Below are 26,949 nucleotides of genomic sequence, written 5' to 3'. Positions count from 1 at the left end.
GCTCTACCTTCATGTTTTTCATTCAGTGTGAAACACAAACAAACCGATTGTTAAAATCATCATCAAATGTCGAAAGCATCGACGTTACGGATCTTCCAACGACACAGTATGTATAGGCCTTAGGCTTCATGCCTTCAAGGCTCACCTTCTGGCCGCTTCGGACAAATAAGCCCAGGTTTCTTAATGCAGTCGTATTGTTTTCGTAATAATAATAATAGTGTTAATACTAATAATATAGTAAATATAATCGTAACATTGCAATCACTTTGTCGTTATTGTAAAGTTTCTAAATTGAAGCGGTGTATGGTAGGTTCATTGTTGACTCAAAACATAGAATAAACCATTGTCTCAATGCAATCTCTTCACTTCCCATGATGACAGAAGCTTTGAGACTTCCAGTACTTCAAAAAAAATTAATACTTACATTATTTACTGACTGGTATCCCCACCCAAGTCATACTATCCTCTTCAACTAAAGTATCAAACAAACCCGGCTACGCCGCTGTTAGACTTCCGGTCTTGTTTTATTGAGAAATATGCTGCTGTTCATCATTTTGTGCAAACAAATGTTTCCTTCCCGACCCTTGTTTTTTAGGTCACAATGATTACATGTGTCCCGCCACCAACCAGTGCACCATTGACAGAAACAGGCGGAAAAGTTGCCAGGCTTGCCGTCTGCGGAAGTGTTATGAAGTTGGCATGGTTAAGGGTGAGCACTTGATGGTAATGTCTCTGTGAGATGCATTAAAATTCTGCTGGTTTTAATATATAACAACATTCAAATTTTCTAACAACCAACCTGTCCACCAAGTTTCATCCGAATCCATCCATAACTTTTTGGGATATCCCGTTCACAAAAAGATAGATAAACAGGGATGAAACGAGAAGGGCACTCGGTAGAGCGCATACCTCCACCAGGCTGAACAGTTTGTTTTGTATCCCACTGATAGGCCGGATCTGGATTCGGACCTGAACCAAAATCTAATCGGCTAGTTCTTGTCACAGATCCAACTCATCCACCTAGTTTTAGTGGGGCAACTTAGCATAACAATTGTGCATTTTGTGAGGAAAGCACCAAATTTGGCACACTAGTAGACTATCATATTGTTATGAATTTGGTAGAGCAATATCTAGAGCTAGGTAGAACTGAATAGGTAGGTATTCGGCTGTCGTGACAGGGACTCTACATGTAATAAGTTCTTGATGTTTAGGCGTTTGTCGGGGTAAGATGTATGATTGTGGATCTACCTGGAGGTCCGAGTGTTAAATAGCGAGGGATTAAAGGTAACGCCCCTGTGAGTATCACCTAGTAATCAAACCTTTGTCCTTTATGGCACTGCAAACCACATAAACATTAGTTAGGTCCTTAGCGCAACATTAAATAATCCCCTTTCCCTGACAAGGACTTCGTATTAAATTGGCAGGAAACCAGGTCAAAAACACCGCCATAATTGGCCGCCACCGTGTACACCTCAAAAAGGCCTACAAACCTGGCCGGCACGTGTTATGCCAGGACCGCGGGGTCACGGACGGGAGATGTCAGGAGTCGCATGCCGCAGAGGGCGTGACCTGGGCGAGTTGGGAGGCTTTGATTGGCTGAGGAGTGCGCGAATGTGACGTCATCGGCCACCAATATAGGCGACGGTCGGACGCCATTTCAACACACACGGACACACACGTCGATGAGCGATCAAGTTGAGTTGAGTTGAGTTGAGTTCGTGGCAGGCACTGGCAGACGCAGGCAGGCACCAGAGAGTTGAGCGGTGGTGGAGAGTTGGAGAGGACACGCCATTCCAGTCGCAGTTCGAGTGCAGTTCGGGTTGTAGGGAGTCGCAGGAGACACACGAGAGCACACCCAGTTGGCACTGAGCAGTTCGTTGGCACTTGGCTGCCAGCACTCCCGCGTCGTCGAGTCGAGTGGAGTTGAAAGGAGTCCTTCCTGTCCCTGGTCAAGTGGAGCCGCTGGCCTGCGTCGGACGCGTGGTGCTTGGAGCGAGGGGCCTCGTGGTGTGCGATCGGGCCGGAAGGAGCGGTGCTGGACACCAACAATACAAGACGACAAAGACAGATAAGCCCGATCTCCGCGTATATTTTGAACGACGGGACGTGTTATTTTCGTGATTAATCTCCCTCGTTTGTGTTTGCTGTCAGTCGTGTGGGGACGTCCCGATTTAGGTTTATTAGAATTATTAGATTTACCGGCGGGCTTTTTCACTGGCTTTACTTTTCCTAATAAACCCTTATATTACTTTTTGTACATAATATCTGAACGCAGTTTTCCTGGGTGTTTGATTTTAATAGATAAGGTTGCGGAGCCTTCGCTGCGCCCCGCCATTCCGCGCGTTGGTGTTGAACTTGAGTCCGCCATTGAGTGTTCGCCTCGGGAGTTAAAGTCTCGCAAATCGGTCATCCGTAACTGTGGTGTTAATCACGGTTACGCGACAATATTATGAAAAGATCTGGATATTGGGCCATCTCAGATTCAGAGATTTGATTTTTGCAAGATTTCGATTCGATTGGGATCGAAGAGAACACCTTCTTCGTCTTCTGTACAGTGAAGTTGCCAGCCCTGAATTCTCTGGCTACATCTGGGTGCTTCATTGGGAGTGCAACCATGTCCCTCAGGTGAACGGGGACCCACCTGGCATAGTGTGTGTGGTCTAAGGCATGGAACCATGGGACCAGTTCCGTCAGGGCATCAAGGTACATCGTGAATGAAGCCTGCCGCAGAGAACGCACGGAGACCAGTACCAACATCTCTAGTTCCAGCACAGTTGCCCAGTACTGAAAGTTGGGAATGTCTTCTCCTCTCTGGTGACACCAGTCTTCGAACTCAGGCAGGTCTACTGCATCATCAGCATATGTCATACAGTGGCGTTCATACGCACGGTGTTGCAGGATGTGCAGTGCCGCTGCAGTGATTTGATGAGCTCTTCTTGTGCGGGTGACGTGGGCAGCTCGCAGGAAGGAGTCGGCCATCCCTGGCGTTGCAATCTCAGCTTGCAAATCTGCAAAATCTGCAAATCTTGCAAAAATCAAATCTCTGAATCTGAGATGGCCCAATATCCAGATCTTTTCATAATATGATAGTCTACTAGTGTGCCAAATTTGGTGCTTTCCTCACAAAATGCACAATTGTTATGCTATATTTAGCTTAGCTGCCGGACTATTTAGTCATAACTCATCCATAACATTTTAAAATATCATGTTATATTTCGCTTTTTGCCCAATCTCTCAATGGTGAAGAATCACTTGAAAATTAAATAATTATTGTATCCGAATCCATATTCAGATCTTCACCGAAATCGAATCGATTCGTCCTAATCACACACCCAACCTCTCCATCAAGTTTCGTCTAAATCCGTCCATAACTTTTTGAGATATCCTGCTATGTATCGGTTTTAGCCATATCACTCAATGGTGAAGAATCACCTTAAAAATTCTACTAGCCGAATCCGGATCTTCACCAAAATCTAATAATTCCGTCCTTCTCACATACACTACATCTCTGCCAAATTTCGTCTGAATCGGTCGACAACTTTTTGAGATATCTTGTTCACAAACAAACAAACAGACAGACAGGGGTGAAAACATAACCTCTGTCCAACTTCAGTGGCGGAGGGAATGAAACACTGTTATTTGCATGTTACTGTTTCTCTCTGTCTCTCTGTCCCTCTTTCTTTGTCTCTCTCTCCTCTCTTTACTCCCTCATCCCTTTGCTTTATATGTCCAACTGCGGCCTCACTGCCAATGTGTTGTCCTTTTGCTCTCCATCGCTTTTCTCTTCCTTGAGCATCTGTCTTGCTTCTCCCAAAAAGCAGCTAAAGCAAATTGGATGAGAAAATGTAATCGATATTTCTCGACAACGGATCACCATGTTTTGGGATACGAACTGTGCATTGTGGAAAAGTTTTGGAAAGAGACAGTTTCCAGTGTCACATGTTGCCACATATCTAGTTGGGGAATCATCTGTTAACCGTTGGATTTGGTGAATCAATTAACGACTCTTAAACCCAGAAAGAACATCCTTTGGACTCATGGAAAAGTCTTGGTAATTCGTCCACTTATTCTTTCCAGTTGCCATTCTTACTCTTCTATAAACGTTATCATATTGATCTTGATGAGTTCCGTAAACCGAAGCTTCCTACGCAACCAGAGTCGGTGCTTTTCCACGGTTTTATGTATAATCTGTTCTTTATCATTCGCTTTTGTTTGTCAAGGTATACGAAAGGACCGGAAAGGCTACCGAGTCATCAAGCACAAGAGGATGCGGCTCATCCCAAGGCCGGGAATCGATCCTGCAGGTGCTATTGGCTTGATGTCGATGATCGATAGCCCCCACGTGGGGACCAGGGAAGAACATCCCGAGTGCAACCTCCTGACGATGGAGGCTGATCAGCTGCTCGCTCTGCTCATCGAGGCTGAGCCACCTCCTGTATACTCCCTTTGTAACCTCAATCGTCCTGCCTCCGAGGCCTCCCTCATGACGGCGCTGACCAGCTTGGCCGACCAGGAACTCGTGCACATGATTGCCTGGGCGAAGAAGATTCCAGGTGAGGCTTTTAGGTAACATCATGTTCTTGCTTACCAAAGAAGTAGGACTTTACGTTTTTCTTCATTGCTTCTTTTATCACAAGGTGCAGGGATCTAAAAGCAGTCTTGTTTAAGATTTCAATTCTACAGGTCATTTCCTTCACTCACCAAGGATTGTGGGCAAACGTTTATGATATAGATGAGTGTCTAAACTCTATTTATTTATTTTTTTGTGCTCTCTCAATCCCAAATCCATCTCAAGCAGTACCATTACTTGTCACCCCCATCCCTTTCCACCTGCCTTGTCCTGCTCTTTCACGGAGTTCACCATATCTGACCTGATCTTCACCCGTAACAAGGTGGAAATGCTCCTGGTCAGCATCAATCTGTCTACGGACAGATGAAATTCTCCTTATCGATGGGATTTTGAAAACGTTGTACGAGCTGTAACTGGATCTGACAGCGATGGTATTCTTGTATGCTCGAGACCTGCCATATCCCTAATCCAAGTGCTTTACCTTCATTGGTCTACCATCTGCCTGGAAGATGGCCAATATTATTCCAATTCTCAAACAGAGCCATTATTCCAATATTCCATAAGCCAGTCAGCCTTATTCCCATTTGAGTATACGCAAAATAATGGCGATTACCTCACATGGAACATGTCCTTCAATCTAGGTAAATGTTATGTTTTTAAAGTTACTCTCAAAAATAATCATATTGCAAATCCTACAATCTTATTTTTATGGAAAACCACTTAGACAAGTTCAGTGGCTGGAGATTCTTCGACACACTATCCCCTATGACTTGTTTTGGGCAGACCAAAATGTCAAAGGTGGCCTCAAGAGGCAGATTCTTTCTAGTCATCCTTTGCAGAGTTGGGTCATTCTTTGGTGCTCTTCAAACCTCCACAGCATCTAATGCATTTATTAGGAGCGCTCTGGATCCAGGCTCCCCACTTGAGACCAGAGCTCCTACATCCCGTCTGGTCCTTCTTGATGCTGTGGAAGTCAAAGCTCTGAGGTTCATTCGTATATTATGTAAAATGATGCCAAGACTCACTGCATCTCTGACCTTTGTTCTCTTTCCAATTCTTCCGAATAGTTCTAGCTTTTCTCTTCTTCCTATATCATTCATTCCATCAATTTACTCTTCTCGTCCCACTGTCAGTATTATGTTCCCAACTCTCTGTCTTTCAGTTCTATCAGAAATCGAAACATCTGTATTAAAGCAGTAACCTCATGGAGGAGCTCATACTTGCATTACATGAAAGATAAGGACATGAGAAGACACCAACTTATCTTTTTCATAAACATTTTTTGCAATAATTCGCGAATGTCAATGTGCTTCTTTTTTCATCTATTTATTCCGGCCTGTTTCTCACTATTTATATTTCAACTCATGCACTATTATCCTGGTGCTTTCCTTTTGCCTTTTAAGGGCTTCACTTTATTTACCTTCGTCACTGAAGGTGGATGGAGGCAGTAGCGGACTGGGTCTTAAAACCGGCCCGGGCATCCTTCACCTAGGTCGGCCCATTATTCATTTATATGACACCGCATTCAACCCCTGACCGTCTCTTCTCCTTCTCCGTCCTTTCTGTTTGGTTATTTAATTATGTATTTTTGTCTTTTTTGTCTTTGTTTTACGTACTATGTCAAAGCGTCTTTGGATTTCTTGAAAAGCACTATACAAAATAAATGTATTATTATTATTATTATTATTATTATTATTATTATATGTTGCTTATCTGAGAAAATAGATGAAATGCTTGAAAAAAATTTAAAAAAATAAAAATCCACTAAAAATTAAATTTATTTTCAGTAACACAAGCACATGTCATGTCTAAGAGAGTAGGTGCCTGCGCAGTTTGCTGCTTCTGGCAGCCACACCATCAATGATATCCTTAGTTCAAGTTTGGCCAAGATCCCTTTTTCCACAGACATCAACATGAACGGCTGAACGCCTCAAGATGTTCTTGTGTCATTGTACTTCGCAGACGGCTTTTGATTTTCTTCAAAGCAGAGAAAGACCGTTCACATGCCACTTGTGACACAGGTAGCCTTAGCAGCAGCTTGTAGACAAGCCCAATGCGCTTGTAGGCATCAGTGAAGAGGTTCAACTTGTAGAGCACCTTGTAGCAGCAGAGAGGACAGGCTTTACATGACTTACATGTACTTGGCAGAGTCTTCCTGTCCTGTTCAGACTCGCTGTCCTACTGCACTGTATAAGCATCTGCTACTGACTGTTTCAGTGTTGACCATTGTTCTCCAAGGCTTTGCAGTTCTTTTCGTAGTTGTTCCACAGTGACACCATCATCAAATCTCAGCAAATGTTTATGCAGCTCTTCCATAGCTCCCGATGGAACTTGGTCAAAGTTCCTTGGGTGAAGAAGTGAGAGATCAGCATACAATGTTGATGTTGCTGATATGTCAAACCGCTGCTCAATGCTGCTCACAATAGTGTCCACTATTCGGTTGTACACTTCAATGCGATACTTCTTTATTGGGTCAGAAGCTGATGTAGCCTCATCTATGGACAGTTCGCCATCAATACGTTTGTGCTGTCTTTGCCATTTTATAGGAAGGGACTCTTCCATAACAAGATTTACATCCATTTCATCCAGCTGGTCATTAGCCCAATGAACAAACTTTGCTGCTGCATCATGACAAGCTTGGAAGTCATCCCGTAGCATCTGCATATTCTCTAGCAATTCATCCACCATCCGGTGCACAGTCAGCAGATCCAATTGCACAGTGTGTAGATACTTGGAGAGCGCTGTAGTGCGGGAGAATACTTGCAGATATACTTGTGCAGTCAGAATTGTTTCAAACTGCAGGAGACTGGCAATGCATCCCTTCCCCTTGGCCTTAACAGCTGCTTGGATCTGGTCAGCAACTAGTATGGCATTAAGAGTGGTGATAACTTCCATGAAAAGCACTCCAGTTGGGTTGTTGAATGAACCAAAAACCTTCTTCAAGGTGGCATCCTTTGACCACCATCTAGTTTCTCTGATAGTTCCCATTCGTTTAGTGGAGTGGAGTGTCGCACACTTCACAGTAGACACAGACACTTCACAGAAGTGGAGTGTCGACTCCAGATGTTCATTCGCTGATAAGATTCCCGAAAGAATACTGCAATGTCATTCAGTAGTGAGAACAGTGATGCGCTAGTCACCACAACACTTGTAGCTTCGGTCACAACGAGATTTAACACATGCACGTGGCACCAAACATGGATCTGCATTGGAGCTTCCTTTGATAGCAGAGTACTGAAGCCTTTGTAGCACCCCTGCATGTTTGCTGCACCATCAGTTGAGTTTCCAACACAGTTCTTGAGGCCAAGATTCAGTCCTAACAAGTCTTCAGAAACAAGTTGCACAAAAGCTTCGCCAGTAAATTCCTCACATTTCACCACACTCACTAATCTTTCTTGGATAGTGCCAGTGCTATCAACATATCTAAGAACAACAGAACACTGGTCTTGTGTTGAGATGTCTTGAGTGGTATCAATTTCCACAGCAAACATGTCTGTTACTTCTTCAGAAATCCACCGACGTAGCTTATCCCGGATAACTGTGATAACAATTCACTGTAGTTTTAGACAGCAAAGTTACCAAGGAGCCTCGACCTCATGAACTCTTTGCCTTCTCATGTTGCTTCTTGCTGTTCTGGACAACGTGAGAGAGATGATTGGCTCTGCAGGAATCGTACTTCCGAAGTAGTTTTACAACCTCCAGAAATGTACCATGGTCTATCTCCTCATTGTCAAGTGTGTATGCTGCTTCTTCATTACTTCCTCTGTAGCTCAGTCCCCTCTTACCAATGAGTTTGACCACATCCACAACTCTTTCCATCACTTGTCATCTCTTTCTAACCTCATCATGATGGCTACGTGTGAGCAGGTGAGAAACGCTGGACTGTTGTCGATCGACCAGGTATGCTGTAGAGCATCTCAAATGAAAAGAAGAGCGTTCATGTTCTTCATCACGTGTATGTACATGTCGCCAGTCAGTCATTCCCTCGATGAACGTGGACCAGTCTGAGGTGCTGGAAAACGCCAAGCACACTGTGAAGAGAAGTGAAGAGAATGATTGCCATTGTTGTATGACAACCACCATCTGTTTGTACCATCTTTTCGCATGAAACACCTCTTGACCACTCGGTTGTCAGTTTTTTGATTAGGGTGATAATTCCAAAACAGCAAACAATCTTCATCTCTACATGGTTTCTCAAAGTAGTTAATGGAGGGGTATCCCTCCTCTGCAAGTGTAGCAGCTGCAGCAGGTACATCTCTCTCAGCTGACCGCACCTGTTCGTGTTCACCAATTTGCACCAATTCTGCCGATTCAGCTGCTAATTGGTCATCTACTGATTCAGCTGCCATTTGGTCATCTACTGATTCAGCTGCCAATTGATCATCTACCAATTCAGCTGCTGATAGTCCAGCTACCGATTCAGTATCCTTATCCCCATGTTCACTGACTTCACCAGGCCCAGTATTAGTACTCTTGAACAGATCCAAAAGGTTTCTGCACTTTGAAGCATTATCTGACAGTTTCTTTTTCTTTCGATCACGTTCCTTCTCAGCACCTCATTTTCTTCTCATCTGGTTTGCTTTATCCATTGTTGGTTACAGATGCAGATGCTGAAAAAAAAAAAATTAGCATCGTAAGTCAGTTCGCGACATTGTTATCAATACTAGATCAGTCGTCAGTAAACCTATCTAAACTTACTTGGCCTATCGGCTCAAAATCCTGTTTACTGTTGACTTGGTAGTTTTTACAATGAAGGAAACACGTATCGGGAGTACATACGACATAGCGATTGTGAATGTAACAGCTCTGAGGCATCTTTCACTTCGCATCGCAGTGACAGTGAGCACCAACATGGCGGCTGTAAGACTAAAATCTGGCTTCAAACCCCTCACCTCACAGCCCACAGCCTTCAACCAGACATATTAACATGCTCCTCCCCCTTCATTCCCGTTCTTCAAAGCAAAGCGGTAAAAATTGTTGTGTCGCCATTATATATGACGAGCAACGGCACCCGCCCTAAGGGCTGGGCTTCAATTAGGAGGCGCGATTTATTTTAACATCCTTAAATATCACACGCAAATCATCAAAATCTAAACAGTATTTTTAGAATTTCAATAAAAAAACCACATCACTGTTCATATCGGTAAATATTGTTCCATCGTGTTTCAAATCGTGATTAGTGATATCAACTGTACGCTTTTCTTTAGGAAAAAAAATGGAATGATTTTGTACGGTACCTCTTCTTCAGCTCAGAACTTCAGGATAGACGACATTGCTGAGAAAAGTTCCTTTTCTCACTTTGAAGTTCTTGGCAAACATTTTTATATTGTCACTGCTGCCAACGCGACGCCATGGCATTATTCATAACATTCATTCATTCATCTAATGACCATTAAACATTATTCTTACGCTCATTAAACGTTCATTAAACGTCCATTAAACGATTACGAAAATAAAAACGAAAAACATTACGAAATGACGTTCACACCGTCACATCAAACACTACCGTCAACACAAGTCACAAACATCGTCACAAACGTTACGTTACGTAATTCAAACCGTGAACACATCGAATATTGGAGAGCCCATTGCGCAAACGATTTGTTTTCTCTGGTACGTGTTACTGGGCGGGTACCGTTGCTACTAATTATAATGATGCGTCAGGGGCGAACTTTTGAACTTTTGATATTTAGCGGGGAATCCCCGGGGATGGAGGCAGAAGTTTTCCGTGAGATTTTTTTTCAGCAGTTTTCTTATCCAGCCCAGCGGCCCATTTTTTACCCAGCGGTCCCAGCCCACCGGGCATTGCCCAAATGCCCTATGGCCAGTCCGCCCATGGATGGAGGTTATATTATCACCCCTGTCTTTCTGTCTGTTTGCTTGTCTGTTTGTTTGTCTGTGAGTAGGATATCTCAAAATGTTGTGGATGGATTTTGACGAAATTTGGTGGACAGGTTGGGTGTGTGTGACGAGGATGAATTGATTCAATTTTGTTGAAAATCTGGATCCGGATACGAGAAATTTTAAAGTTATTCTTCACCATTGGGTGATAGGGCCAAAAACGATATATAGCAGGATATCTCAAAAAGTTATGGACAAGTTATGACAAAACTAGGTGGACGAGTTGGTTAGGTGCCAAGAACCAGTGTATTCGATTTTTATTAAGGTCCGGATCCAGATCTGGCCAACAGTGGGATACAAAATGTAAACCTTCAACCAGACATCTTGTGCTTGTCAAAGTGGACATCTCTCTGACCATTCTCAGAGAGCCTCCTCAGCGTCGACGAGTCTGGCATTTCACTCAGGCCAACTGGCACGGTCTTCAAGCAGCCATCAATCATCTGGACTGGTCTCCCATCTCTACCGCCTCTGACATCAACTCATCCTGGGAATTCTTTCAAAGTAAATTGCTCTCTCTCATGCACAGATTTATACCATCTCGTCTTCAGTTGTCATACCCTTCCTCCCGTCCATGGTACACGGAATCTTGTGGTGAGGCTGTTGCCCTGAAACAACTTGCTTTCGTCTCCTGGAAAGCAAATCCAACGGAAGGAAATCTCATTTCCTTTCACAAAGCCCGAAACAAGTGTGTGTCCACCCTCAGGAGAGCCAGGAAACAATATCTCACCATTCTCAAGACCGAACTCTCTTATCTGTCTCCCTCTTCCAAATCCTGGTGGCGTCTGGTCAAATCTGTTTCTGGTGTTTGTTCCCCCTCCATCCCCTCCCTCACCTCAAACGGCTTAACGGCTGACTCCGCACGTGAAAAAGCTGAATGCCTCAACTCTGTGTTTGCCTCTAAATCTTGTGTCCCAAACCCATCCCTCTCTGTACCCACCGTACCCAGTCGTACCCAGCTGCTCCTGGACTCTGTGTCCTTTCCTCCTGACAAGGTGGAAAAGTTTCTGTCAACCCTCGACTCTGATTCTGCAACTGGTCCTGACGGCATCAGCCCACTGGTCCTAAAATCATGTTCTTCTGCTCTTTCACTCCCTCTTTCTGTTCTCTTCACTCTCTCTTTTGCTCAAGGTCATCTGCCATCTGCTTGGAAATCAGCCAACATCACCGCTTTGCACAAAAAAGGTGCAAAAACAGATCCCAGCAACTACAGACCAATCAGCCTTCTCCCAATTATCAGCAAAGTCATGGAATCCATCATTGCTTCAGATATTAAATCTTTCCTCTTCTCCAATGGCTTGATCTCTGATCATCAATTTGGTTTCAGACCTGGTCACTCTACTCTGGACATGCTGCTCCTGCTTTCTCAACAATGGATGGAGGTCCTCAACGCCAAACAGGAAATTAGAGCTGTCTCCCTTGACATTTCACGTGCCTTCGATACGGTCTGGCACCCTGCTCTGCTCTCCAAACTCTCCTCCTTTGGTATCCATGGAAATCTCCACGCATGGCTGGCGGACTTCCTCTCTGGTCGTAGTCAACGTGTGGCCCTGAATGGGTTTCTCTCATCTCCTCTTCCTGTTCAGGCTGGAGTTCCCCAAGGTAGTGTTCTGGGCCCTGTGCTTTTTCTGGTCTTCATCAATGATCTCTCTGACTCTCTTGAAAATCCTCTCTGTCTCTTTGCTGATGACTCTACTCTCTGTCGCTCCATTCCTCATCCCTCAGATCGGCAGTCTGCAGCCTCCTCACTCTCTGCAGACCTGGACAAAATCACAGACTGGTCAAACAAGTGGAACATGTCTTTCAATCCTGACAAATCTCACACTCTTACAATGTCTCTCCGAAAGGACCGACTGGACAACCCTCCCATCTACTTTCTCAACAATCCTCTCCAAGAAGTTCTGTCGCTCAAGCTTTTGGGTCTCACTATCTGCCATGATCTTTCTTGGGAAAACCACATTTCCAAGCTGGCCTCCAAAGCCAGTCGCCGACTGCGCATCCTCCGTCGTGCGAAGTCCTTCCTTGGCACACCTGAGCTCCTCACCACATACAAGGCTTTCATCCGCAGCTCAATGGAATACTGTTCCCCCCTCTGGGCTGGTGCTCCTGCCTCACACCTTGCTCGGCTTCACGCTGTTGAGGCCAAAGCTTTCAGAATCATTGGAATCTCCTGCGATGTAGTCAACGCCGAGGGCCTTTCACTCACTCACCGCAGGCAGGTTGGTGGTCTTTCTGTCTTCTACCGACTCCTCTCCGGCCTTGCTCCCCCAGCTCTCTCTGTGCTCTGTCCCCCCAATATTCCTTCAGGTCGCACAAGATCTGCCTGCAACCCTCTTATGGTTAAACTGCCAAAGTCTAGGCTCTCTGCTCACCTTCACTCTTTCATTCCCCTTTTCTCCCGCCTCTGGAACAAACTCCCCCACTCCCTTCAATCCCACTCCTCCCTCCAGGTCTTTAAAACAGCTGTTCACCACCATCTCTTATCTTCCCCCATCGAAAACCTTGAACTTTTCTACCCCCGGTAATTCACCCCAGAGTCCTTGCAGTGTTCATATGTTTTAATCCTCTCCCACCTCCCCCCAAGTCCTCCCGATGTCCCTGCTCTCAAATGTTGTGTTTGTGTCCTTCCCCCTCTTCCCCCTCTCTTTTGTGTCCTTCCCCCTCTCTCCCCATCTTGTCTGCCGCTCCCCTTGTTTTTTGTGTTTTGTGTGTCGGTTTGTCTTTTTGTGTGATTAATGTTAGCTCTTTCACGAGCCTCGATCTTGTATACAAAAAAAAAAAAAAAAAAAAAAAAAACTGTTCAGCCTGGCAGGGGTATGCACTCTACCGAGTGCCATTCTAGTTTTAACTAGTAATAGCCATCCACAACCATCCTTGACCATGTTGTGGAATGTCGGCCGAGGGCCTCGTGTGAATGAGTTGAAAAAGGACTCTATTGAAAGTTCTGGTCCACACAAAGTTCAGAATAATATTTTAATGCTCATTATCTTCAATGTTGTGTATCGTCCCACACCAGCAGCAATTGTGCCACACCGCTGACACACCACGTATGATCGAGATTAGAGATAGTTCAAGCCTAATTTTCTCGAGCGTGAGCTGAGAAAAGCTTTCAAACAAATAGAGCCCTATCTAAATAGTTTCCTGGGAAGTCCTAGAATATTGCAGTAAATTGTTTCTTCCTAGAAAATAATTCCTGGAAATTGTGGGAAACTGATTCAGGATTCTTGCCTTTTCCTGGGTTTTTGGCTTTGGGCTCGGAAAATTTAGGCTCAAACCATCTCTAGTGGCAAGTGTAGATGTGCTTGCACTTGTGCAGTGAGCTCTGTGCGCCTCCTTTCCCAACACTAAGGAAAGACGCATCAACTTGTATATTATGGCCTTCAAAGTCATCCTGCAACCTAGTTGACAAGAAAGGTGTGCCGTGGTAAAAGCTATCTTCATACAGGGTTTCATGATTATTGGGTGGAAAATGTGGCCGGAATTCCAAAGAAATAATTTTTCTGCAGGCATAGTGTTCCACATAGCAGGATTCTTTTTTCTTCAGCACTCACTTTTCAGCCTTTATTCGCTTTTAATGAGCAAACAATTACTCGACGTTTCACTCAGCAGCACAAAACAACAGTGCATCCACTGACCTTTCTCAAGAGTAAAGAAATAACTCTAAATCCCCCTTACATCAATGAAAAAAAGGAGGTGGCCTTCGTCATAGCAAGCTGTGCTGTGCCCAACCCCTTATCCTTGGCTGAATATTGATGGAGAGGGTACAGCACAAGTCATGCAGCAGGTCCATGCTAATTCTACTATTGTCTTGATTACAACTGGACTTGAAAATCCTTCCTCACAAGGATATGTAGTGGAAAAAGGAAGCAAAGCTTTCTCTGCCTGCCTCACAAGACAGAACAGGTTTACCCCCACAGAGGCACCCACAACTGTGACCAAGAAACTTGAGTACATTTCTCTCGCAGCCCTTTATTGTCCCCCGTCGCACCGCGGAGCAAAAGAGGGACTATGGTTTTCCCCTCCGTCCGTGTGTGCGTCCGTCTGTGCGTACGTGTGTCCTTCCGTCTGTGCGTGTGTGCGTGCGTACGTGCATGCGTGCGTGCGGCGTAAGCGAAGGACCGAATTCTAATTTGGTGTGTGGGTCCAACCCACGTCAAAATCCAAGATGGCCGCCGCCATGTATGTCTGAACCTTGTGAGCGGAATATCTTGAAAAATAAGCGAAGTACCAACTTCTAATCTGGTGTGTGGGTGTATCTAGGCATAAGGAAGAACGCTATTGAAAATTGGGTCGCCACGTCAAAATTCAAGATGGCCGCCACCATATACATGCCTGAACCTTGTGAGCGAAATATCTTGAAAAATAAACGAACTACTAACTTCTAATCTGGTGTGTGGGTGTATCTATGCATAAGGAAGAACGCTCTTGAAAATTGCGTCGCCACGTCAAAATACAAGATGGCCACCGCCATGTATGTCTGAACGTTGTGAGTGGAATATCTTGAAAAATAAGCGAAGTACCAACTTCTAATCTGGTGTGTGGGTGTATCTAGGCATAAGGAAGAAAGCTATTGAAAATTGAGTCGCCACGTCAAAATCCAAGATGGCCGCCTTGCTTCTTCCACTTTGTCAACACACATCACTTCACCGACGGGGGACCTAGGCGTAACGCTTGTTTTCATGGAGATGAAACACTTCTTCCGAGAATCCATCAACATCATTCCCAACTTTCCATCTCAATCTCCATTTGAAGTTTCGCCAAGTGTTCTTTGAAAAACTCAACCAGTTATTTGATAGATGCCTCTGCAGTATATTCAAGAAATTAATACGGCCCAGAAAATGTTGCAATTTTTCACTTTGAATTTTTTTTTGGGGATACAAAGTCGAGGCTCGTGTAAGAGCTAACACATTAAACACAAAAATATAAACGGACACATAAAACATATAATAAAGTGAGCGGGAGACAAGATGGGGAGTGAGAGGGACACACAACAACATGGGGAACAGGGATGTCAGGAGATCTGTGGAAGGGAGAAGGCTGGGGTGGGGTACATGGGATAAAACAGATGGACACGCCTAAGAATTTCAGGAAAAAAGTCGGAGATTGAAAGAGGTGGATTTGGGGTGGATTACTGGGGGTATAAAAGATCAAGGTTTTGGATGGGGGAATATAAGAGATGGTGGTGAACAGCTGTTTTGAAGACCCGGAGGGAGGAGAGGGATTGAAGAGAGTGTGGGGGTTTGTTTCAAAGGCGGGAAAAAAAGAGGAATGAAAGAGTGAAGGTGAGCAGAGAGTCTTTATTTTGATAGTTTCACCGGAAGAGGGTTGCTGGCAGATATTGTGCGACCTGAAGGAATATTTGGGGGACAGAGCACAGACAGAGCTGGGGGAGCAAGGCCAGAGAGGAGTCGGTAGAAGACAGAAAGACCACTGACCTACCAGCGCTGAGAGAGAGAAAGGCCCTCAGAATCAGCTACATCACGGATACCAATCAGAGATACCAATGAAGAGATCTCGCCAATATCAACAACGGTCCGATTTCGCCCCTGCATTTCAGTGTTTAATTTGTTCAAGTGCTGGATAATGTTACTCAAGTAAGACAGCTTTGCCAGCCAGACTTCATCCTTGAAGCGGTTTGCCGAGTGATTTTTGTCTCTCAGAAAAGATTCACTTTCCGTTTTGAGCAACATAACACATAAAAGGATTTTCTTCCATGAGAAAGCCAGTAAACATCTGAGTGATAGAGCAAGTGCTGGTGCTCCGATCCCATTTCTTTGCACATAACAGGGAAAAGTCGAGAATCCGGTGTCCTCACCTTGATGAAGTTCACAATTTGGATAGCATCCTTCAGAACAGAGTGAAGCTCGGGTTGAATCTCTAGTGTCGCCAAGTTCCTTCAATGCAAGAAGCAATGAATTATGACAACATCAGGGTTGACATCTATCATTCAGTACAAAATCACACTAGATTTCCCATCTTGCCTGGAGCTCCATCCATACAAACGGCAATCCGTCCAGTGAAGGCTTTGCTGCGAGATAAAACCCATTGACCATTTCGAAAATGTCTTGACCAGTTGTGGTGGTGTGAAGTAGCTCACAAAACATAAATTATTCAACAATGTCGTCATCTGTGTTGTACCAGCCAAGTACCATGAGCTGAGGGTTGTCCTCGATATCCACATATTCATCAATTTGAATCGCAAATCTTCCTTCTTCTTTCAGTCCATGAACAACTTGTTCGAGAATACCTTGTGACACGGGGTCAATTCGTCGTTTGATCCTGTTGTCAGAAAACTGGACCAACTCAAGAATCTTGCCAATCTCATCCCCACAGGCAGTCCTCAAACGATGCCTTCATAACTTTTCCAAAGAAACAGTCTCTGAAATTGACGGAGGATCAAGTCTCATATGTTCAAGACTCATAAGACACACATCGTGTGCAAATCATTTAATAACTAATGTAAACTACCAGGGTGTGTCACCCCCAATTGAGATCCCAGAGGTCACCAACATGGTAATACTCAGTAACCACACCATTGCGCACCAACACCGATCTTAGACAGGCAGCACGAGTAAGTCACTGAGGAAACAGTGTAGATTCACACGTGATTCCCCCAGTTGGATTTAAAAAAAAGTGATTCATGGGAAAATAACGCTTACACTTATAACAAATTGAACCTCAACATCTCAGCCGCAAGGGGTGGACAAGATGGATACATAAGCAAAATTTTGAGAGGGTTGGGGTGGTTTAACAGGTGTTGGAAAGATCATGGCTTTGGATGGGGGATCTTCATGGCATGACCTGAGATGGTGGTGAGCAGCTGTCTTGAAAGCCTGGAGGGGAGAATTGGATCAAAGAAAGTGTGGAAGGCTGTTCCAGAGGTGGCAAAATAGAGGAATAAATGAGTGGAGTTGAGCTGTGGTTCTGGATTTAAGCAGTTTATCTAGGAGGTGGTTGCTGGTGGGCCACGTGCATCCAGCAGATACTCAGGGAGCATATAGCATGGAGAGGGCATAGGGTGCAAGACCAGAAATAAAGTGGAAGAAGTTGGAGAGACCAGCAACCTGTTGGCGATGGCAAAGTGAAAGGCCCATAGACTCGGCTTCATTGTGGGAGATCACAATGATCATAAAGGCCTTTGTTTCCATGGCGTCAAGCTGAGCAACATGTGAAGCAGGGGTGCCAGCCCAGAGGGGAGAGCAGTACTCAATCAAGCTGTGGATGAAAGACTTTGTAGATGCATAGGAGCTCAGGCGTGCCAAGAAAGAACTTGGCATGATGGAGAATGCCTAGTCGACGTCTGGCTTTGCAGGCCAACTTTGAAATGTGGCTTGCTCAAGAGAGATCATGGCTGTAAGTGAGACCCAATAGTTTGCGTGACTGAACCTTTTTGAGAACATTGTTGAGAAAAAAGATGGAAGGATTTGTGGAGCGGTCCTTTCAGAGAGAGAGAGAGAGAGAGAGAGAGATAGTGAGTATGTGGGATTTATCAGGAATGAAAGACATGTTCCAGGTGTTTGACCAGTTTCTGATTTTGTCAAGGTTTGAGGAGAGGGAAGAGGCTGCTGTCTGTTTGTCAGAACTGCTGCTGTTGTTTTGGAAAGCGAGGAGGAGGAAATAAGATCAAGTTTAGGAGCGTGAAAGAGAACACTCAGGATAAAGAAAGTGGATTGAGGCACGCAGCATCAGAGCAGAGAGAATTAGGTTTGCCTGCTAGCTGAAGCCTTGGTGAGTTGGCCAGACACTCACAGGGACATGAATTTGACATAACATCGCAACATGGTATGGTTAAAAATGGAAAATTGGGCAAAAAGCCAACCAACAACACAGGGAAACGCTAACAGAAAGACACTACGAGTTACACCAGAAAACTTAGCTTTGATTAACTGGAAGGAGGCACTGTACAAGCCAACGTTCAACGTGCTGAGACCCGGAACCGGAAGTCATCCTTTTATCAATGTCATCATCTACTCTTTCAGATCAGGCAGTTGCCAACCCAAGAGAGTAAATCTCTTGCACACGTTTGACCTTCTCACATTGAAGTACAAATGGATGGCTATAATTGACTATCTATAAGTCTAAGAGATTAAATCATCAGGAAGTCTGTGTAGTATGTTCCTCTTGTCATGTGATGAGTAGCTGTGATCAGTTCTAGTCCCCAATAAATTAATATTTATTCATTATCTTTGTAACGTTGCATTTTGCATATAAACAGCGTATTTACACAAGTAGGGATAATTCAGCTGAGCAAAGCAGCGTCGAGGCCGTTTATTCCTGTCACATGAAAGACTGCAATCGGCCAGTCCTGTAGAAAACTGTTTTTTTTGGAATGGCGGCTACATTTTCCATCCAATCATCTTGAAACTTTGTTTAAAAATTATAAATGGGCATGCATTCTTATGTTGAAAGAATTGTGTCATTTGCTCAAGCAGTTGCAGAGAAAACAAGCGTTACGCCTAGGTCCCCTGTCGTTGAAGTGATGTGAGTTGACAAAGTGGAAGACGCAAGGCGGCCATCTTGGATTTTGACGTGGCGACCCAATTTTCAATCGTTTTCTCCCTTATGTGTAGATACACCCACACACCAGATTAGAAGTTAGTAGTTTGTTTATTTTTCAAGATATTTCGCTCACAAGGTTCAGACATATATATGGTGGCGGCCATCTTGGATTTTGACGTGGCGACCCAATTTTCAATAGCGTTTTTTTTTTTTTTTTTTTTTTTTTTTTGTATACAAGATCGAGGCTCGTGAAAGAGCGAACATTAATCACACAGAAAGACAAACCGACACACAAAACAAATAACATCGGGAGCGGTAGACAAGATGGGGAGAGAGGGGGAAGGACACAAACACAACATTTGAGAGCAGGGACCGAGAGACATGGAGACATCGAGAGAACTGTGGGAGGGAGAGGGCTTTGGGGGGGAGGCATGGGAAGGGGGGGGGGTGGGAGAGGTATAAAACATATGGACACTGCCAAGACTTCCAGGAAAGAAGTTGGAATTTCAAACAAGGTGGATCTGGGGTGAATTAGTGGGGGTAGAAAAGATCAAGGTTTTGGATGGGGGAAGATAAGAGATGGTGGTGAACAGCTGTTTTGAAGACCTGGAGGGAGGAGTGTGATTGAAGTGAGTGTGGGAGTTTGTTCCAGAGGCGGGAGAAAAGAGGAATGAAAGAGTGAAGGTGAGCAGAGAGCCGAGATTTCGGCAGTTTAACCATCAGAGGGTGGCTGGCAGATCTTGTGCGACCTGTAGGAATATTTGGGGGACAGAGCACAGAGAGAGCTGGGGGAGCAAGGCCGGAGAGGAGTCGGTAGAAGACAGAAAGACCACCTACCTGCCTGCGGTGAGTGAGTGAAAGGCCCTCAGAGATAGCTTCATCGCGGGAGATTCCAATGATTCTGAAAGCTTTGGATTCAACAGCGTGAAGCCGAGCCAGGTGTGAGGCAGGAGCACCAGCCCATAGGGGAGAACAGTATTCCATTGAGCTGCGGATGAAAGCCTTGTATGTGGTGAGGAGCTCAGGTGTGCCTAGGAAGGACTTCGCACGACGGAGGATGCCCAGTCGGCGACTGGCTTTGGAGGCCAGCTTGGAAATGTGGTTTTCCCAAGAAAGATCATGGCAGATGGTGAGACCCAAAAGCTTGAGCGACAGAACTTCTTGGAGAGGATTGTTGAGAAAGTAGATGGGAGGGTTGTCCAGTCGATCTTTTCGGAGAGACATAGTAAGAGTGTGAGATTTGTCAGGATTGAAAGACATGTTCCACATGTTTGACCAGTCTGTGATTTTGTCCAGGTCTTCAGAGAGTGAGGAGGCTGCAGACTGCCGATCTGAGGGAAGAGGAATGGAGCGGCAGAGAGTGGAGTCATCAGCAAAGAGATACAGAGGATTTTCCAGAGAGTCGGAGAGATCATTGATAAAGACCAGAAAAAGCACAGGGCCCAGCACACTGCCTTGGGGAACTCCAGCCTGAACGGGAAGGGGAGATGAGAGAAATCCATTCAGGGCCACACGTTGACTACGACCAGAGAGGAAGTCCGCAAGCCATGCATGGAGATTTCCATGGATACCATAGGAATGCGAAAGGGCGTTCTTCCCAAGGGCGTTCTTATCCCAAGGGCGTTCCCAAGGGCGTTCTTCCTTATGCCTAGATACACCCACACACCAGATTAGAAGTTGGTGCTTCGCTTATTTTTCAAGATATTCCGCTCACAAGGTTCAGGCATACATGGCGTCAGACATACATGGCGACGGCCATCTTGTATTTTGACGTGGGTTGCACCCACACACCAAATTAGAATTCGGTCCTTCGCTTACGCACGCACGTTCGCACGCACGCCCGCACACACGGACGCACGCACACACGGACAGAGGGGAAAACCATAGTCCCCCTTTTGCACCGCGTTGCGACAGGGGACAACAAAATTAAAGGGTGGAGAACTCCAGATGAATTCATTTGATTTTACTTCTAATCACATGTCTTCACTTAATAAATAAATGTATGTATATACATATACATATATTTTTTTTTTATATATACATATTTATATATATTTATACATATTTTTATTTATATATATATATTTTTATACATATTTATATATATTTATACATATTTTTATTTATATATATATTTTTTTATACATATTTATATATATTTAGACATTTTTATATATATATACATATATTTACATTTTTATTATAAGCCTGAGGGTCAGGCGGTCCTGTTGGTGGCCAATTTAGGGTTGCAGCAAAATAAGATGCGAGAGCCATTGGTGCACTTTGACGATCCATCTTCAAAGATCATCGCATGACCATTTTAACAGAAGTGATGTACCAGACCTTTGTGTTGTCAGCACTGCTGTTTGGAGTTGAATGTTGGCCATCACAATGCAAATATCTTTGGAAACTGGATGCATTATATCAAGACGCATTTGTTGCAGTGTGTTCAGACGACCACAGTGGACCCATCATTTAACTTATCTGGGTGTGATTACTGTGGAGTGATCCCGAACCATTAAATATGAAATAGACCAAATATATGATATAGAAGCTTGGTTATGTAGCCCAGGTGTATCAATGGCACACTGGTTAAAACGGAGTGCCAGCTTCCCACGTGCCAAAATGAGTACTGTTTGACCTCGGCCTCGCCCTCTCGGAGGTCTATTAAGGAGATAGAGAGATCTGATCCTTGAAGATCTGAAGGTTGGAGTACTGGATGGCAATTGGTATGAGAAAGCCACTGTCTCAAGGGCAGGCTTGCATATGCCACATTTTGCCTAGGCATGACAAAGAGATCATATACCAACAACGACAGCAGCATAGCATAGACCAATTAATTGGGCGATGGCAAATACAATACCCGACCTGTGGAAGAGAGTTTAGGAGAGAAAAAGAAATGAAGAAACAAACAATCGAAGCCAAAAGCTGAAAGGAATGATTTCACAGCCAGTGTGGCTTGCTTTTTTGTGCTGCATGGACTGTAGTAGAATACTGCTATGCTTTACTCCCTCTATTCAGGCAGCGTGAAGGTACATGAAAGCAAAAAACAGGAGGTGTGTGTGTGTGTGTGTGTGTGTGTGTGTGTGTGTGTGTGTGTGTGTGTGTGTGTGTGTGTGTGTGTGTGTGTGTGTGTGTGTGTGTCGTTGGTTGTTATCCCCATATGAAGGTTGAACAGAGTCCTCCTAGGTGTGGAAGTCCTCCTAGATGCAAGGGATATTTCAGTAAGGGATCATGATTCATGGACCAGTTTGTGAAGTTTTCTAATTCTCAAAGTTTTGGTCCAAGGGCTCTTTTGAAGATCGTCACTGAGCTCCGGACTGCTTCTAGTTGCAGTTTGTTTGTCGTAATGTTTCCAGGGATGTTTTCTAGGATCTCTGGAAGGTTCATCTTTATCATTCCCGTTTCCCCAATTATCACTGGTACAATTATAACAAATTGGAAAAATACGTTTTGTTTAACATCCACTCTCCCCAAAACAATAAATGAAAAAGAAAGTAAGCCCTAACTGTCAGAGAATTTATTTTGATATATCTCGGAATTAGAGGAGAAAAACATCATTTAAGAATAAGAATAAAAGCTTTAATGCAGTAAAACAGAAAAAATCTTTCCCAAAAAAATTTCCTGGGTCGAGAAAAATATCCTGAGCTTCACCAAAAACTAATCAATTCTTCCTTATCCCAAGGGCAATCATCCCACCAACTTTCATCCAAATCCATTCAGAACTTTTCCAGATATCTTGTTCACGAACATACGAACACACACACACGGACGGACACGATCGAATGCGTTACTCCCTGGCGGGAGTAATAAACCTGAAAACCGCAGAGCCAGAACCAGAATTATTTATTTGGTCTGGGAAGCCCATGCGAGGTTTCTTCTTCTTCAGCCTCTCACAACCCTGGGTGAATATGCGATCTTTTTAAAAAAAAAGTTGGAATTTTGCCAAATCTGTTTTATTTATTTGTTAATATACCTCAGCCATTGACAAATCTGGAACCAAGTCTTTATAAGTTCATCAAATACTGACACCGCGAATGACATTCACTGAGCTAAATGTTGATATCTCTTCTGAGGTTAAAAAAAGAAAAACAGTTTTAAAGCATTATACGTATCAAACGATACATTTTATGAAACGGGGAAACCTAATACACACTTTGGTGGTTTTAAAATGACAGAATATGTCTTTATTAGAGAAAAAAAACAAACATTGAAGATGACGCTGCTAAAAAAATACACCGCTCTAACGCATAACCACGAGTTTAAACTACATTTACAACAAATATGAAAACTATTTTCATATCATAATGTTAAATATAGAATATATCGAAGATAATGTTTAAAAAAAATGAGCCCTATCTTCCAATGGTAAAAAAAATCCTTCAAAAAATTCCTGGATCGGGAATAATATCCTGAGCTTCACCAAAAACGAATCAATTCTTCCTTATCCCAAGGGCAATCATCCCACCAACCTTTATCCAAATCCGTTCAGAACTTTTCCAGATATCTTGTTCACAAACACACACACACGGACGGGCACGATCGAATGCGTTACTCCCTGGCGGGAGTAATAAACCTGAAAATCGCAGAGCCAGAACCAGAATTATTTATTTGGTCCGGGAAGCCCATGCGAGGTTTCTTCTTCTTCAGCCTCTCACAACCCTGGGTGAATATGCGATCTTTTTTAAAAAAAAGTTGGAATTTTGCCAAATCTGTTTTATTTATTTGTTAATATACCTCAGCCATTGACAAATCTGGAACCAAGTCTTTTAAGTTCATCAAATACTGACCGCGAATGACATTCACTGAGCTAAATGTTGATATCTCTTCTGAGGTTAAAAAAAGAAAAACAGTTTTAAAGCATTATACGTATCAAACGATACATTTTATGAAACGGGGAAACCTAATACACACTTTGGTGGTTTTAAAATGACAGAATATGTCTTTATTAGAGAAAAAAAACAAACATTGAAGATGACGCTGCTAAAAAAATACACCGCTCTAACGCATAACCACGAGTTTAAACTACATTTACAACAAATATGAAAACTATTTTCATATCATAATGTTAAATATAGAATATATCGAAGATAATGTAAAAAAAAAAATGAGCCCTATCTTCCAATGGTAAAAAAAATCCTTCAAAAAATTCCTGGATCGGGAATAATATCCTGAGCTTCACCAAAAACGAATCAATTCTTCCTTATCCCAAGGGCAATCATCCCACCAACTTTCATCCAAATCCGTTCAGAACTTTTCCAGATATCTTGTTCACAAACACACACACACGGACGGGCACGATCGAATGCGTTACTCCCTGGCGGGAGTAATAAACCTGAAAATCGCAGAGCCAGAACCAGAATTATTTATTTGGTCCGGGAAGCCCATGCGAGGTTTCTTCTTCTTCAGCCTCACAACCCTGGGTGAATATGCGATCTATTAAAAAAAAGATGGAATTTTGCCAAATCTGTTTTATTCGTTTGTTAATATACCTCAGCCATTGACAAATCTGGAACTAAGTCTTTTATAAGTTCATCAAATACTGACACCGCGATTGACATTCACTGAGCTAAATGTTGATATCTCTTCTGAGGTAAAAAAAAAAAAAAAAAAAAAAAATGTTTTAAAGCATTATACGTATCAAACGATACATTTTATGAAACGGGGAAACCTAATACACACTTTGGTGGTTTTAAAATGACAGAATATGTCTTTATTAGAAAAAAAACAAAAAACATTGAAGACGACGCTGCTAAAAAAATACACCGCTCTAACGCATAACCACGAGTTTAAACTACATTTACAACAAATATGAAAACTATTTTCATATCACAATGTTAAATATAGAATATATAGAAGATAATGTTTAAAAAAAATGAGCCCTGTCTTCCAATGGTAAAAAAAATCCTTCAAAAAATTCCTGGATCGGGAATAATATCCTGAGCTTCACCAAAAACTAATCAATTCTTCCTTATCCCAAGGGAAATCATCCCACCAACTTTTATCCAAATCCGTTCAGAACTTTTCCAGATATCTTGTTCACAAACACACGAACACACACACACACACACGAGGGAATGCATTACTCCCTGGCGGGAGTGAGAGAATATCCTGAGCGGGAGTAATTAAACGGGAGTAATTTAAGCGGGAGTAATTAAACAAAGTGAGAGAGAAAGAGAGAGAGAGAACATAATTTACACTCAGGTGACCTTTCATTCTCCAATGACCTAAATCGGGCCAATGTTAAACTATTTGACGCAACCCCATTTATTTATTCACCCACACACCCATTTCTGGGTCCGGTACCAAATCAAAGGTGAAAAAGAGGTGTCAGAGCTTCGGCACGCCACGTCTTTTAGACCTCAGCACACATTGGCTACGTCGTCGTCCCTGATGGAGGCCACACTGGGGCTGAAACTTTAGACTTCTGAGCCTTTATATCTTGCAACATGAACTGTCTAAGTTTGTTTACCCTTTGCATCATCCTCATTTATTCTCCATTTATATTATTATCTCAGAAGCACTTTTTTTACAATGTCAAAGCGATAAGTAGATCTTGTCAAGGCCGGAACATTAGATGAAAGGCCTTGAGCATTTCAGGGTGCAGAGACACAATAAAAATTGGGACAGTGAGTTAGTTAATGAAGAACTTAGAAATCCAGTGTTAGCTTTTATTTATTTATTTATTCATTTGTTTGTTTGTTGGTTCTCCCAGCGAAAGCAAAAATTGGCAGCAAGTGCACAGGATAAACTACAGCCTATGGGCCAACCTTTCGCTGTCCCTCAATAAATATGCTATGAGTTAATTAAGTGATATATAATTCTGTAATTCATGCATTATTTTGGACCCTTGTAGAAATAAAGACGTATTTTGAGGTATTTTTTTTATCACGATAAGGAAACGTTATGAATGAAATCAAACAAATTAAATATTTATTTGTTTTTTTTATATACATTCACAAGGACGAGCTACATCAATAAATCCAAATAAACACAAAAAATGTAATTTGATAGTGACAATTGGCATACACAGCTTGTGTGTGGCATCTGTGGACACAACGATGACCTTTTTTTTTTTGTATACAGGATCGAGGCTCGTGAAAGAGCTAACATTGATCACACACAAAAAAAAAAATCAAACAGACACACAAAGTACATAATAAGGGTAGTGGTAGACAAGGTGGGGAGAGAAGGGGAAGCACACAAACACAACATTTGAGAGCAGGGACATCGGGAGATCAGTGGGAGGGAGAGGGCTTGGGGGGAAGAGGGGGGGGGGGTGGGAGCGGTATAAAACAAGGACTTCCAGGAAAGAAGTTGGTATTTCAAAAAAGTGGATCTGGGGTGAAATTAGCGGGGGTAGAAAAGATCAAGGTTTTGGATGGGGGAAGATTTGTGATGACATGGTGAAGACAAGAGACATGAGTAATCGATAGCAAAATCATCGAAAGCAAAATGTAAGCTTGGAAATACAGACTTTTTAAACGCGAGTACTGTATAATGGAGGCAAACGAGGTCAGTGAAAACATGCACAAAGAATGTACAGCAGCTATGTATAAAATGAATGATAACACAGATATAGCTCAGAGTCCAGGACAGTGGATTCTCCCACCACTCAGAAAGCCCCAGTGAAGCTGACAGACAAAGATGTGGTGGTGGTGGTTTGTTTGTATACAGCCTGTGGCTGCCTGGCTGCATCATTTTATGGGGGTGCGGCTGTGCTGCTGGTGCAGTGCCCCCCCCCCCCCCCCCCATTACCAGTCAGCTGGTACTCATTTTGCCGACCTCAGTTGGTGTTAATTCAATGGCATGACAGAGGCTCAAACTCAGGACCCTAAGATCTCAAGCCAGCCACCTTAACCTTTAATTCAACACCAGGTGTTAGAAAAAGATGTGATACACCTGTTATGGTACACTGGAGTATAACTCATTATGCATTGTTGAGGCAGGCAGCACTTACACAGCCTTATTGCTTCAGTACA

At 43.4% G+C, this 26,949-nt stretch overlaps 1 protein-coding gene across 1 annotated transcript in view; it reads left to right on the top strand.

Annotated features, from left to right (window-relative positions):
- Positions 1–26,949, top strand: part of LOC137436933 (estrogen receptor beta) — a 276,557-nt gene that overhangs the window by 67,983 nt on the left and 181,625 nt on the right. The window contains exons 3-4 of the mRNA XM_068131172.2: positions 596–709; positions 4,221–4,553. Coding sequence (XP_067987273.2) covers positions 596–709; positions 4,221–4,553 — 447 coding nt within the window. The remainder of the gene's footprint in view (positions 1–595; positions 710–4,220; positions 4,554–26,949) is intronic.

The sequence above is a fragment of the Myxine glutinosa genome, chromosome 11 (assembly GCF_964187855.1).
Source record: "Myxine glutinosa chromosome 11, kmMyxGlut1.1, whole genome shotgun sequence".
Lineage (NCBI taxonomy): Eukaryota > Metazoa > Chordata > Myxini > Myxiniformes > Myxinidae > Myxine > Myxine glutinosa.
Note: the sequence above shows the minus strand (reverse complement) of the source record. Positions and strands in the feature narration are given on the sequence as shown.